Source organism: Neofelis nebulosa, chromosome 12 (assembly GCF_028018385.1).
Source record: "Neofelis nebulosa isolate mNeoNeb1 chromosome 12, mNeoNeb1.pri, whole genome shotgun sequence".
Lineage (NCBI taxonomy): Eukaryota > Metazoa > Chordata > Mammalia > Carnivora > Felidae > Neofelis > Neofelis nebulosa.
Window position 1 is genome coordinate 8,393,963 of NC_080793.1, and position 12,741 is coordinate 8,406,703.

At 56.7% G+C, this 12,741-nt stretch overlaps 1 protein-coding gene across 13 annotated transcripts in view; it reads left to right on the forward strand.

The window, feature by feature from the left end:
* The window catches only part of SH2D3C (SH2 domain containing 3C), a 29,857-nt gene that overhangs the window by 4,648 nt on the left and 12,468 nt on the right, over window positions 1–12,741 (forward strand). For 4 of the 13 annotated variants that reach the window (XM_058694020.1, XM_058694021.1, XM_058694022.1 and 1 more), the window contains one exon: window positions 8,534–8,573. The exons of 1 other annotated variant lie outside the window; for it this stretch is intronic. In XM_058694020.1, the coding sequence (XP_058550003.1) occupies window positions 8,534–8,573 (40 nt within the window). Of the gene's footprint in view, window positions 1–1,487; window positions 1,673–8,533; window positions 8,574–9,009; window positions 11,009–11,039; window positions 11,809–12,741 lie in introns of those variants that run through there. 8 more of the 13 variants (XM_058694029.1, XM_058694030.1, XM_058694024.1 and 5 more) reach the window with 8 other exon arrangements.

The following is a 12,741-nucleotide window of genomic DNA, read 5'->3' on the forward strand; positions in this document are numbered from 1 at the left end:
GATTATTTGCCCGGTTCTCCACAGTAGTGAAGGTTAGTTAGACCCAGGGTTTAACTCCACCTTCCTGGACCATGCCCTTAAAGGCTGGGCAGCCTGTTCCCCTCCCACAGGGCCAGGGCCTCTGGGAAGGATGGTCCTGAGAAACCTTGAGAATGCCAAGTCTAGGACCCAGCCTTCCTCCTCTGTGGGCAGGGGCCCTGGTGGTCCTGGCAGTGCCTCCAGCATCAGGCCTGGCCTAGAGCTGGTGGAGGAAATAGAGAGACTGCCCTCCATCCCCCAATCATCCAGAGTGTCCAATGGTCCTGAGGTGGGGTCAGGTTAGCAGATCAGATTGAGCCCCCTCCTGGTGTCCTGAGACCCAGTGTCCCCACTTGCCCTCCAAGCCAAGCAGGAGGCTAGAAATGAAATGTTTCTTCCAGGAGTCCCTGAAGCCCAGCCCTGTGTCCCAGAGTCAGGAGAGCTGCTTTGCCTGTGTGATCTCAGATTTGCCCTGCCCTACTCTGGGCCTTAAACCTCCCCAGCAGCCCAGATGGGTCTGGGATGATCTCTGAGGGTACATCCAACCTGGAGAGGAAGGCATTTGAGAATTGCCACTGAACAAGACCGGGGCCCCATTCCCCAGTGTCCCAAGGGGGTCATCTCAGTGGCTGCTCAGGGAGTGGTCTAAGCTGGGGTAGATGGTGTCCCTCCCCTACCCCCTGGGAGGCAGGGTGCACCTGGAGCAGAAGGAAGGAAGGGGAAGAGGTGAAACTGCAGGAGTTTCCTGGTGCCCTGTTCTCTGCTGAGATCGTGGGGGATGAGGAGGAAGGAGGGAGGAGGGGCCAGGAGCAGAGGGGGTGAAGAGCCCTTAGCGCCCAGAAAGGACAGCACCAGCCTAGCCTCACCCTACCCCTAGCACCTCAGCCTTCTGCAGGGAAATAGCAGCTCCAGAGAGCCCTGACGACCCTCCTCTGCAGTCCCTGTTAAGGAGGAGGAAGGGGAGGCCCAGTGAAGGAAAGGAGGCCCCAACACCTTCCATCCAGACCCATGCCCACACACAGGAACTTTTAGGCCAGGGTCCTAGAAGAGGGGGTCAAGATCTGGCTCATAACTGGCCAGTCCCTGCTTGAAGCACCCAATGGGTGCCACCTACCACACAGGCCATGTGAAAGGAAACTTCTGTTTGCTTCATTTTACCGGTGAAAAGACCAAGATTCAGAGGCGGGAAGGGATTTTCCTGGGGTCACAGAGAGATGAGGTGTCAGAGCCTAGACTTGATCCCAAGTCACTAGACCACATTTTACCTCCTGCAAATAAAAATATCAAAGCCATTTCTACCGTTATTTAAATGACTTCCCTTAAGCCCCTGGAAGAGAGATAATGGGAGCCCACTTTACAGATGAAGACATTGAGGTTTTGTGAGGTTACTAACCTGCTCGAGATGACACATTTAGTTGAGCTGGAATTTCACTCATTTTAATATTTACTGTGATGCAGCTATGCCCTAGATACTCTTCCAAGTTTTGGGGAGACAGCAGTGAGCACAGCAGACAAAACCCTGCTATCATGGAGCCTCCGTTCCAGTGTGGGGGAGACATGATAAGACAAGTTATATGGTTCAGCAGAAGAGAAAAGTGCTGGGAGAAATACTGAAACCAACCAGGGGTATGCCTGGTGGTAGCAGTTTAGGAAGGTAAGCCAGGAAAAAGGTCACCTTGAGGTGATGTTTGAACAAAGGGATGTGGGAACAAACCCTCTCGATATCTGGGGAAGAGTGTACCAGGCCAAGGGAACAGCAGGTACAAAGGCCCTGAGGTAGGAGGGTCCTTGGCATGTTTGAGGAGCAGCTGGGACCCACAGTGGCTGCAGGAGAATAAGATGGGGGGCCGGGGGGGAGGGTGGAGTGGTGGGAGGCGAGGCCAGAGAGGAAATGAGTTCAGATAATGGAAGGCCTAGAAGGCCCGGCAAGGACTGGGCTTTGATTCAGCGAGAAGCAGCCATTGCTGGCCTTGAGCAGAGGAGGGCCTCATTCTGACTTATGTTTTACGAGGACCTCTCCTTTGAGGAGGGTTTGAATGCACTTCTACTCATTGTAAAGTGTCACACCCAAGCGTCCTTCCCTCCCTGCCAGATCACAGAGACCCAGACCCCTCCACCCCCCACTCCCACAGCTGTTCAGAAGGAGATTGGGAGAAGGTGCACCCCATAGGGCAGCCAGGGGCACCCTGCATGGCGGGTGCCCCAGCCCTGGTGCCAAGCACTGAGAACAGGCCAAGAACCACACCCCCCCCCCCCCCCCGCAACTCTCCACCCCATCCCATTTCCTTTTGGAATGTTGATTCTGGTCCAAGAATTTCCAACACTCCCCAGAGTCCCACGACCCTCTCTCGGCCCTTGCAGAGTGACGTCAGCTGCTGGGCATCTGGTAGTGATTACCCACCAGGGGAGGGGGCTGTGGTGGGCCCAGCCTGTTCGGCCTGGTCAGGCTCTGGGCGGCTGGTCCTTGTCTTCCGAAGGGGCCCAGCTGCTCCCAGCTCTCATTTCCTGTGGAGACTTTCTCACAGTCCTCGAGACCCCCGGATGCCTCAGGCTGTGGGAACTGCACTGGCTCAGGAAGGACGGGCTGTACCCCCACCCCCAGCTGGAGCCACATGCCCCGAAACCCTCAGGGGACCTTGCATGCGGAATCCTGGACCTATGTGGAGTAGAGCTGGGGAGGAAGTTGGATACCTCACCGACTGGACGACATTGAGCAACTCCCTTGCCCTCTCTGACCCTCAGTTTCCCCATCTGTAAACTGGGGACAATAATAGCACCTGCTTCACAGGGTCATCTTGAGGACTAGCTGAGGTCCCGGGTTTGGCCCAGGGAAGAACCAGCACACAGGAGCTGCTCTAGCTACCACCGCGCCCATGTTCTGGAAGAGTTCACTGAGGCCCAATGAGGGGGACTTGCCCAGGGTCACACTGCTTCCTCCCGCTCAGCAGAGGGCCCTCTCCAGAGCCAAAGAAGGTCCTCTCTCCTCCCATCCCTTCTCCATTTCTTCTTCTTGACATAGCTTTTGGGCTCCTAGTCCAGTTGAAATATTATTTCTCTTTGCCCTCCCCTCCCCACCTTCTCCTCATCTCTACCCCGGAGTGGTCCCCTTTTCCCAGGGGAGCCTGCCTCGTGCAAGGAACAAAGCAGATCTAGTCCAAGCAGCTGTGTGTCCTGGATCAAGTCACAAACTTCAGTGTTTTCCCTTATCAAGGGCATGGCGGTCAGTGCTCCATACATGCCCTCCCCTTTTGCGTATCAGTTAGTAGCTCTCAGGGCTCAGAATCCCCAGCTCTGCGCTGGGAAGAATGGCCCCCCTCTGCCCTATCCTCACAGGGCTGGTACCCTTTCTGGACACCTGCCGGCAAGCTCACCGCTGTCCAGAAGACTGAGGGCACAGAATGGTGGAGAAGGAGCAGGGATGTCTTCAGGACAGTGGTGGCCCATCTTACAGGAGGCAGGGCAGGGCAGGGCAGGGGCTAAAGCCAACAGCCTTCCTGGCAGAGAACCCCAAAGGCCCCATAGCAGGGTATGCAGGGAAAGGCAGGGGTTTCTGTCCCTGCGCCTGGGTGGCTCAGTCGGTTAAGTGTCCAACTCTTGATCTCAGCTTAGGTCTTGATCTCAGGGTCATGAGTGCAAGCCCCACGTTGGGCTGTGCGCTGTGAAGCCTACTTAAAAAAAACAAACAAAAACCTAAGGAGCACAGAGCAGTGTTGTTTCTCTGCCGGGGTGAGTGACGATTGGAGTGAAGGGTGGAAAGAATCTCAGGCCTCAGGAGGGGCAGGATGGGAGATCTCCATGGCTGGGAGCTTGGGCAGCACGAGGAGGCACACGGGTCTGGGAACTCTGCACCCTTCCTTCTCAGGATCCTCGTGGCCTCTCCAGGAAGACAGTTTTGTCCTTTTTCCAGGAGAGGCACTTGGACATCAGAGAGGTGAAGGCGGGGGAAAGCAGAGAAGCAGGAGGCAGAGGTTGGGGAAGTGTCCACTTGAGGCCACGTGGCCAGGCCTGGAGGTCCAAGGGAGCCAACTGGGGGTCAGAGAGAGGGTAGATGGGCCACAGGCCTGTCTGCAGAGGGCAAGGCTGCCCATGGCAGGGGAGGGCCAGGGTGGAAGGGGACTGCAGCTGCTATCTACTGCCCCTCCTCCAGGATCCCTCGGGAGCCTTGCCCTTTCTCCTGGGCCGGGTCGGAGGCCCTGAAGGTAGAGCTCAGATCTGGACCTGTGTTGGGGAAATAAAAGATCATGGGCTCTAATAACTGCTCATTAATCCAATTAATTAAGCTAATGTATGCAATAAGCGGCACCAGTTATCAGAACAAATCAGTTAATACAGGCAATTAAAAGGGCTGGTTATTTGAATAATTAATGTGGCTGATTAATGGGACTGATTTAGCTCAATTGTCAGTATTATTTATTAATTGATTTCACCACAAATATTAGAGAGGAAGTGCCTTTTTAAGTCCATAAAATTAAAAAAAAATAATTAATTAACAGAGCTGAGTTTTTAAAAATGGAAGCTTTGATTCCTGAATTTGATCATAACAATGGGAGGGAGAATGTTCTAGAAATCTCCAAGCAAACTGAGATCTGAAAACCAAGTAGAAATTTCTCTGGCCTAAGGGAAAGAGGACGTTCCAAGCAGAGGGAACATCCTGTGCAAAGGCCCTGAGGCTGGAGGGGGCAGAGGTCTTTGGAGGAAGTGCAAGCAGGCTGGAGAGCAAGGAGCAGCCATCCCAAGGAGGGATGGCTGACCGTGCCAGTCACAGAGAACTGAGCCATGAGAACCAGACTTTGTGCCCAGGGTTGCATGGAGATGCTGTGTGACATTCATTCACTCCAAAAAATCTTTATGGGGTGCCTGGCACTGTTCTAAGCAGATCCCAGGTCCTGTCCTTGTGGAGCTTATGTTCTAGTAAGAGAAGATAGTCAATGCATGGCAGGTCACATGAAGTGCCACAGAGAAAAACTAACCAGGGAAGGGAGGTAGGGAATGTGGAGTGGGTCACACTTTCAGATGGGTGGCAAGGGAAGGCCTCACTGAGAAGGGGACGTTTTAGTAAAGATCTGATGGAGGGCAGGGAGAGAGCTCAGTGGTATCGGGAGGGAAAGTATTCCAGCAGAGGAGGGACAGAAAGTGCAAAGGCCCTGGGGTGCCTGGGTGGCTCGGTTAAGCCCCGCGCATCTGGCTCTGTGCTGACAGGGCAGAGCCTGCTTGGGATTCTCTCTCTCTCTCTCTCTCTCTCTCTCTGCCCCTCCCCCCATCTCAAAAATAAATAAACTTAGAAAATTTTTAAAAAGAAAATGCAAAGATCCTGAGGTGGGGACAAAATCCAGCAAGAAGCCCAGCCTGGCTGGAGAAGCATGAGTGAAGGGAGCAGGTTAGGACATGGGATGGGGGAGGTGGTGAGGACCCACTCTATAAGACTGTTAGGAGGACTTTGGCCCTTACTCTGAGTGACACTGGGGGGCCACTCCTGCGGGTTGAAGCACAGGAAATCCCAAGATCTGACTTCCACTTTAACAGGAATGCGCTGGTTGCTGGAGTGAGAACAAGTCACAGAAGACACAGAGGCAGGGAGGCCAGTGCTGAGGTGGTGGCAATAGTCCAGGCAGGTGACGGCAGTGGATCGGAGGCAGACATTATGTTTGGGAAATCCTAGAGTCTTGTGGAGGGGCAGAGTGAGGTGATGGGGACTGAGTGTGGCCCAGCTTCTTGGGTCTCAGCCTCTGCCCTGAGCTCCCCTGTTGGCTCGGACCCCCCAGTCCACTTGATCCTTGGTGCAGGCACCCCCTTCTCCAAGGCTCTCCTCCCTCGCCCAAGGGGAAGTAGACAGGAAGGAGGGAGGAAGCACTGGGGCGATCCCAGTGTCCTGTCCAATCTTTTCCCAGCAGCGAGCGGATTTCCGGGACTGAATAGCCGGAAACTCTGGGATGGGACACCTCACCCGGGAAAAGCTGGCAGAGGTGAGCGGGGAGGAGGGGTCCCCACTCCAGCTGGCTCCCACAGCTGCTGGACGGAGGGAACCAAATTGGCTTTGGAAAACTGCTGTGGCTGTGGCTGGGGTGCAGCTTGAGAGGCTATGTTTTTTGTTTTGAAGTTTATTTATTTTGAGAGAGAGAGAGAGAACAAGCAGGGGAGGGGCAGAGAGAGAGGGAGAGACAGAATCTTAAGCAGGCTCCATACTGTCAGTGCAGAGTACGACACGGGACTCAAACTCGTCAATCGTGAGACCATGACCTGAGCCGAAACCAAGATTTGGACGCTTAAAAGACTGAGCCACCCAGGCGCCCCGAGAGACTATGTTTTTAAGTCAGGAAGGACTCTGCAAGAGGGAAAGTTAGCAGTGGGGTTGCTAGAATGTCAGAAGAGGGAGGCCTGTCAGACAACCTCTCACCGAGGAGCCCTGTGGCCTCAGGAGCAGGGGGGAACCCTGTGTGGATTTCTGCCCTGGGAATGCACACCTTACCCATGATATTTTAAGCTCAGATTTTGTGTGTTGTCTTAAATTAAATGTATTTTATTAAATTTATTACATTTACACGCCAGGCACTGTGCTGGGAGCTTCGCCATGAACGAGGCAAAGTCAATGCCCTCATGAAGGTGTCGGGTAATTAACAGTCAACAAATAAATGTAAAGTGATCATTGCAGGCAGAGACTGAGGAAGATAAAGCAGGGTTGAGGACAGGGAGTGAAGGACCAGGGAGGGTGGTCCGGGAAGGCTTCTCTGAGGAGAGGTGTTAAACAGAGTCCTAAATAAACGAGGGGGAGGGGCAAACTGCATGGAGATCTGGAGGAAGGGCATTCCAGACAGAGGGAATATGCTCCTGGTACCAAGAGTGAGCTTGGTGACGAGGCCAATGTGGCTGGGGCAGAATGAGGGACAGAATAAATGAGGGAGGCAGGTTGGGGGTCAGCAAGGTGGGTGGTTGGGGGCCTCCAGGTTACACAAGGCCTTGTAGGTTGGGGAACGTATGACCTGCTTTATGCTATTTTTAAAATTTTTTTTTAATGTTTATTCATTTTGGAGAGAGACAGAGAGACCGAGACAGAGCGCGAGTGAGGAAGGGGCAGAGAGGGAGACACAGAACCCAAAGCAGGCTCCAGGCTCGGAGCTGTCGGCACAGAGCCCGATGCGGGCCTCAAACTCACAAACTGCTAGATCGTGACCTGAGCCGAAGCCAGACGCTCAACCGACTGAGCCACCCAGGCGCCCCTGTGGCTGTTTTTCTGGCATAATGAGGGCACCTCTTTACTCTCACAAGGGAAGAAAAGTTCTGGTTTGGGTGAAAAATGACATGCCCAGCCATTTGCAAGTCACAGAGAGGTGTTTACATCTTGTTCCATGAGAGGAGGGAGCCCAGGGCGGGTGGGGGTGCTGTGTGCACCCGTGACCGGCTTAGGTTTTCACCTGAGGGCCACTGGGGGTGGGGTGGAAGCTGAGAGCCTGTGAGAACAGACAGAGAGCCAGCGAGAAGGCTGCCGTGGGCTCCACAGAGGACCCGGGGCTCCTGGACGAAGCGAGCGTTGCCTCTTGGAGAGAAGTGGTCAGGATCTATTTTGAAGGCAGAGTCGCAGGATTTCCTGACGGGTTGGGTGTGGGGTGTGACTGGAAGAAGAGGCACAGATGACTGCAGATTTTTTCTTGCCAAACAAAGCAACAAGGATACAGCTGACATCAACTGAGATGGGAAACGGATGTGGGGAGCAGGGGTGTGGCCGCAGGGGGCGGGTAGCAACAGACCTGCTTTGGATAAGACAAGTCCAAGATGACTTCAGACATCCAAGGGGCCACGCTAAGGGGACAGGTGGGTTTGTGAGGCTGGTGTTAAAGGGGCAGTTCCAGGCTGCATCAGAGAAGAGATGGCATTTAAGGTCAAGGACCCGGGGGAGGTGGCTCACAGCGTCCCCCACAAGGAAGGTTAGTAGCTGTCTGGCACCTGGGAAAGCTAGCCACTCCTGGCCTCTGGCCTCTCCAGGTCCCATCCCAGCCACCCTGAAGGCTGGGGGATCCATTCCACAGCCCACAGTCACCAGCAACAGCACCACACTGTGTTGCTGAGCTGGCCACTCTGCCCAGGAAGAGCGTGCAGGGTGGTGGTGGGGGGAGAGGAGGCTGAGCCCCAGCCTGGGGCCACCAGTATTTGGAGTGGAGAGGGATGAGAACACTTGGATGCTCTGAAGCTGGGTGAAGACAGTGATCTGGGAAGTATGGAACATTTATCAGCTCCTGGAGTCCTGGCGACAACCCAGGGAGGCAGAGGCTGTCATTATCCCCAGTTCTCAGGTAGGACCCCCCCTCCCCAGCCCACCACTGCCCCAGAGAGGTAAGGGGATTTGTGTGGGGTCACACAACTGGAGAGTGAGCGCTGTCAGCTGCAATGCCCCCCTCCTGGCTTCAGGATTAGCCCTCTGGGGCCTTGAGGGCCAGATGCTGGCACCAGGCAGGTGGGAAGAAGCTGGCAGCTGGGGATCCAGGTAGGGCTGGGTACACTCAGCTCTCTTCTCTCCTTCCAGGGCTGCTGGAGAACCAGAGGCTGGCGGGGACTACGTGAAGGTAAGAGGGGCTGGGCAGGGGACACTGGACAGCTCAGAGCCTGTTCCATGAAGGGCAGAGTTCTTTTCTGAGCCTTGTTGGGAGCGGGACCTCACTGCCTGTTCCCAGGAGGAGAGGGTTTCGGGGTCGGCGCGGAGCCTGGGCTCTGGTTTCACTCCCGAGGACCTTCTTCCCATGCCATTGTCTCCCAGCCCCAAACACAGGACACCCCACTGTTTGTTACCACCAGACCCCACCCACCTGCCAGCTGGACAGGGCCCGGAGGATGTCTCCCTACACAGACCGCGGAGCCCCAATCCCACGCGGTCTCTGAGCATGTGCTGATGTTGAGAGGTGGGAGCAAGAAAAGGTGCCTCAGTTTTCATCACAGATCATGGATGCAGCTCATGTTTGCCACACACTTAATTTGTCCCGGGCGCTGGGAATGTTGAGAATGCAGTTTTGAGACGATGATGATAATGAGAGTAACTTTACGTCTTGGGTGCCTACTGTGTGCAGAGCCCTGTGCTGGCTGCCAGCACCGGAAGGGAGACAGTTATGAGCTCTGTACGTGAAGGAGGTCTTTGACTTCTTCCCTCATCGCTGGGCAGGGAAGGTCTTCCTGTGTACTCATCTACGTTTGGGAAACTTGGGGCCCAGACACGCACAGTGATTTGCCCACAGCCACACACCGCTACCACAGGGCAGAACTGAGATTGCAGTTCAAATCTGAGAGACAGAGACTGAGCGAGGGAGGAGCAGACAGAGAGGGAGGCACAGAATCCGAAGCAGGCTCCAGGCTCTGAGCTGTCGGCACAGAGCCCGACGCGAGGCTTGAACTCACGAACCGTGAGATCATGACCTGAGCCGAAGCAGGATGCTTAACCAACTGAGCCACCCAGGCGCCCCTGCTATCCAATTTTATCTGATGCCAAGGCCACGGACAAAGTCCTTGGCCTTCCGCCTCCGGGAGCACCCGCACTGGGCCAGGCTGCCTGCTGAGTACGGAGCATACAAGCAGAGGCAGGAGGTCCAGGTTTTGTGTTCAAAGGGCTCCTGGTCCACATGGGGACCAGGACGAAATCATACAGAGTGGTTTGGGCTTTTGTTTTGTAATCCAGCAGACCCAAATTTTAGTCCCAGATCTGCCACTTACTTGCTACATGACTTTGGCTATGTGTTCTGAGCCTCAGTGTTCACCTCTCTGAGCCTCAGTGTTCACCTATGTGGTAGCAGAGGCTCCTCCCACCTAGGATTGCTGTGGGCTCAATGAGTCCATCCCCATAAGTAGGGTTGCTGGGCCTGGAATAGAGCAGGCTGGCCTGGCTCCTGACCTCAGGAGCATTCCATCATCTGAGATGTTGCCTATAAAACTCTGTGTTCGTGACTAGTGAAGGAAGCTATTGGAGCTCAGGATGTAGGGGAGCTTGGGAGGTGGGGAGAGGGAGATCGAGGAAGGCTTTCTGGAGGAGGAAGCGTTGAAGCCAAGCCATTGGGGTTGACCAGGAATGTTCACCACAATCCTGTCCCCAGAGGAAAAGCTGAGAAGGAGCAAAGACAAGCAGAGATAGGCACTTGAGTGATCCAAGCAGAGGCAAGAGTGTGGGCAAGGGTCAGAAGGCAAGCTGGGTGAGCCCAGAAAGTGCAGCCCCGGGCTGCAGCAAGTTGAACTGGACCTGCTCTGGGAATCTCGCCCTGGCTCCTTATCTAGAGCCCTTGCACCACAGAGGGACAGAGGCCTTAGGGAGAACTGGCACCAAAGCCAGTGGGTAGGACCCACAGGGCATACATTTCAGCAGCCCACAATTCTCAGTCACCTGGCAAGGTAGTGAGATCCCCATCACTGGTGGTAGTAAGATCCCTGTGAGGATTATTAACTTTGTATTTTTCCTTTAGTGTATGGGGCTAAAAAAAAATGTATTTTAAAATATTATAAAAGAAATCATACCTGCTGACTGGAACTGATTAAACAGTTCTCTAACGGGTGCAGTCAAAAGAACGTTAGGTTTAGCTTCAAGCCTCAGACGGTGGTAAAATCAATAGCCAGTTACCAAAAGTCCGTTCCTGCCCCGAGGCACTAGCTTAAGGAACTCCAGGGTTCTCAGACCCTGATGTGAATACTTTGATTCTAAAGCAAGGGTTCCCAAGTTCCAAGACCATAAAACTCCAAGCTCCCTGCTCAGAGCTTCAGATGTGTTTGCAGAAAAGAATCAAACAACTGAAGCCCAGCGAGGTGGACTCACATCCCTAATGTCACACAGCCTGTCACAAGGATTTGTACCTTAGGCCTGACTGATGCAGAGTCAGCGATGACTCTCTTTAATCGCAGCACAAAAAGCCCCGGCAATAAGCCTGAAAATAGTAGCATGCATTTACTGAGCACTTACTTCATGCCTGGCAACTTAACGTGCATCAACTCAGCCGAGGCTCAGAAGGGTTGTATGAGGTCAGCACAGGTATGTTTTGCAGATGAGTGAACCTGGGCTCCAAGAGGAGGGGATGGTGGGGTGGAGGTGGGGACACTGCTAGTTGAACCCAGGTTGGTGCCCTGAGCATTGAGCCTTAACTGGCTGTCTGCACCCCCAGAGTCTGTCAGATCAGCATCCGGTGATAATTCTCAGCAGTCCCTGATTCCGAGTCAGAGGGGAGAAATCCTGGGCTCTGGGAGGTTTCCCGAGGCCACAAAGGATTTGGTCAAACGCGTACAGGGGTTTGTTTCCGGCTTTGGATACGATTTAATTCAAAGTCTTTGCCCGCCCCGGGTCAGCGAAGGGTACAGGGTGCGGCGAGTAGGGGAGGCAGGACCCCCCACCCCCTCCCGAGCCCAGGCATCCCCACCCCATCCCGCTGCCCCTCCGTGACCGCCCCCCTAGGCTGGTCCTCTGCTCCGCATCCCCCGACTCCAGGCAGCCCTGCGGGGCTGGAGCGCGCGGGGCGAGGGGCGGGGAGCGGGGGGCGGGCGGAGGGAGGAACAATGGCCCCCTCCCCTCCCCTGGCCGGCTGGAGGGTGGGGTCTCCCCGCCCCGCCTCCCCGCTCCTCCCCCGCCAAGGCGATGAGGTAATCGCGCCGCCGAGAGGCACGCGCAGCCGGTGCCCAGCCCGGTCGGTCCCCGCGCCCCTGCCCCGCCGGCCGCCGCCCCCCGCACCGGCCCGGCCCCGGACGCCCGGCCCCACCATGACCGAGCGGTGCAGCCTGTGGAGCGCCCTGTCGGCCGCCGCCTGCTGCTTCTACCGCGGCTCCTTCGTGCAGGTGCAGGTGAGGGGGCGGCTCGGTCCCCGCCAGGCGCTCCGGGCTGGGACCCCGGCCGCTCCGCCCCGGGCCCCGGGGGCCGCGAGCCTCAGCCCGGGGGCGCCTCGCAGGGTCTGGCGGGGCCGGGGCAGGGGCAGGGGCTGCGGGAGGGGGCGGGGTCGCCCCAGCCTCACCTCTGGGCGCCCAGTCGCTCCGCAGGGTGAGGGTCCGGGCTGCCGCTCCCGGGACTCGGGGCTGCGGGACTGTCGTTCGGGTCCCGCCTTCTCAGGAGGAGCTGAGCTGGGGCACTGGGTACCGGGAGCTGCGGTCCCCCGGCGTCCTGCCGGTCCTCCAGCGAGCGCTCCGGCCCCTGCGGCTGACCGGGGCAGGCTGGCTCCCCATTGTACCGGGGGCTCTGGGCTGGGGTCCGAAGGCTGAGTGAGGGGCGCGAAGCTGAAGGGATGCTGCGGGTGCCGGGGCTGGGGCCAGGGAGCCCGCCACCCTCCCTCCCTCTAGGTGGACTAGGGCAGGCTCGGGGCGCGGGGCTCCCAGCCCAGCCGGCCGGGCAGTGCGGGACCGCGCCGCGGCGGTGAAAGGGTTAAACGGAAGGGGGTGGAGGGGAGGACCCGGACCCCGCCTCTCTGCGGAGCATCATCTGGGGATGGCCTTGCTTGGGGTTGCCAGACCGTAGGAAGCTGGAGGGGGCGCTTGCTGGGCTCGGGCTGGGGTTTAGGGGTCAAGACCCTGACCGAGGGTCTCTGCGCTTTTGCCTTCGGAGACCCCTGGGGGACGGCGGGCGCGTCACCTCTGCGCTCCGCGAGGCTCACACACACACGCTCCGAGCCCGCCTGAATGACGGCCCCGCCGGCGGCGGAGCGCAGCATCCCCGCACTGGCCAATGAGGCGCGCGCAGGCGGGGAGGCGGTGAGATCATCTCTGGCCAATAGGGGTGCGCCGAGC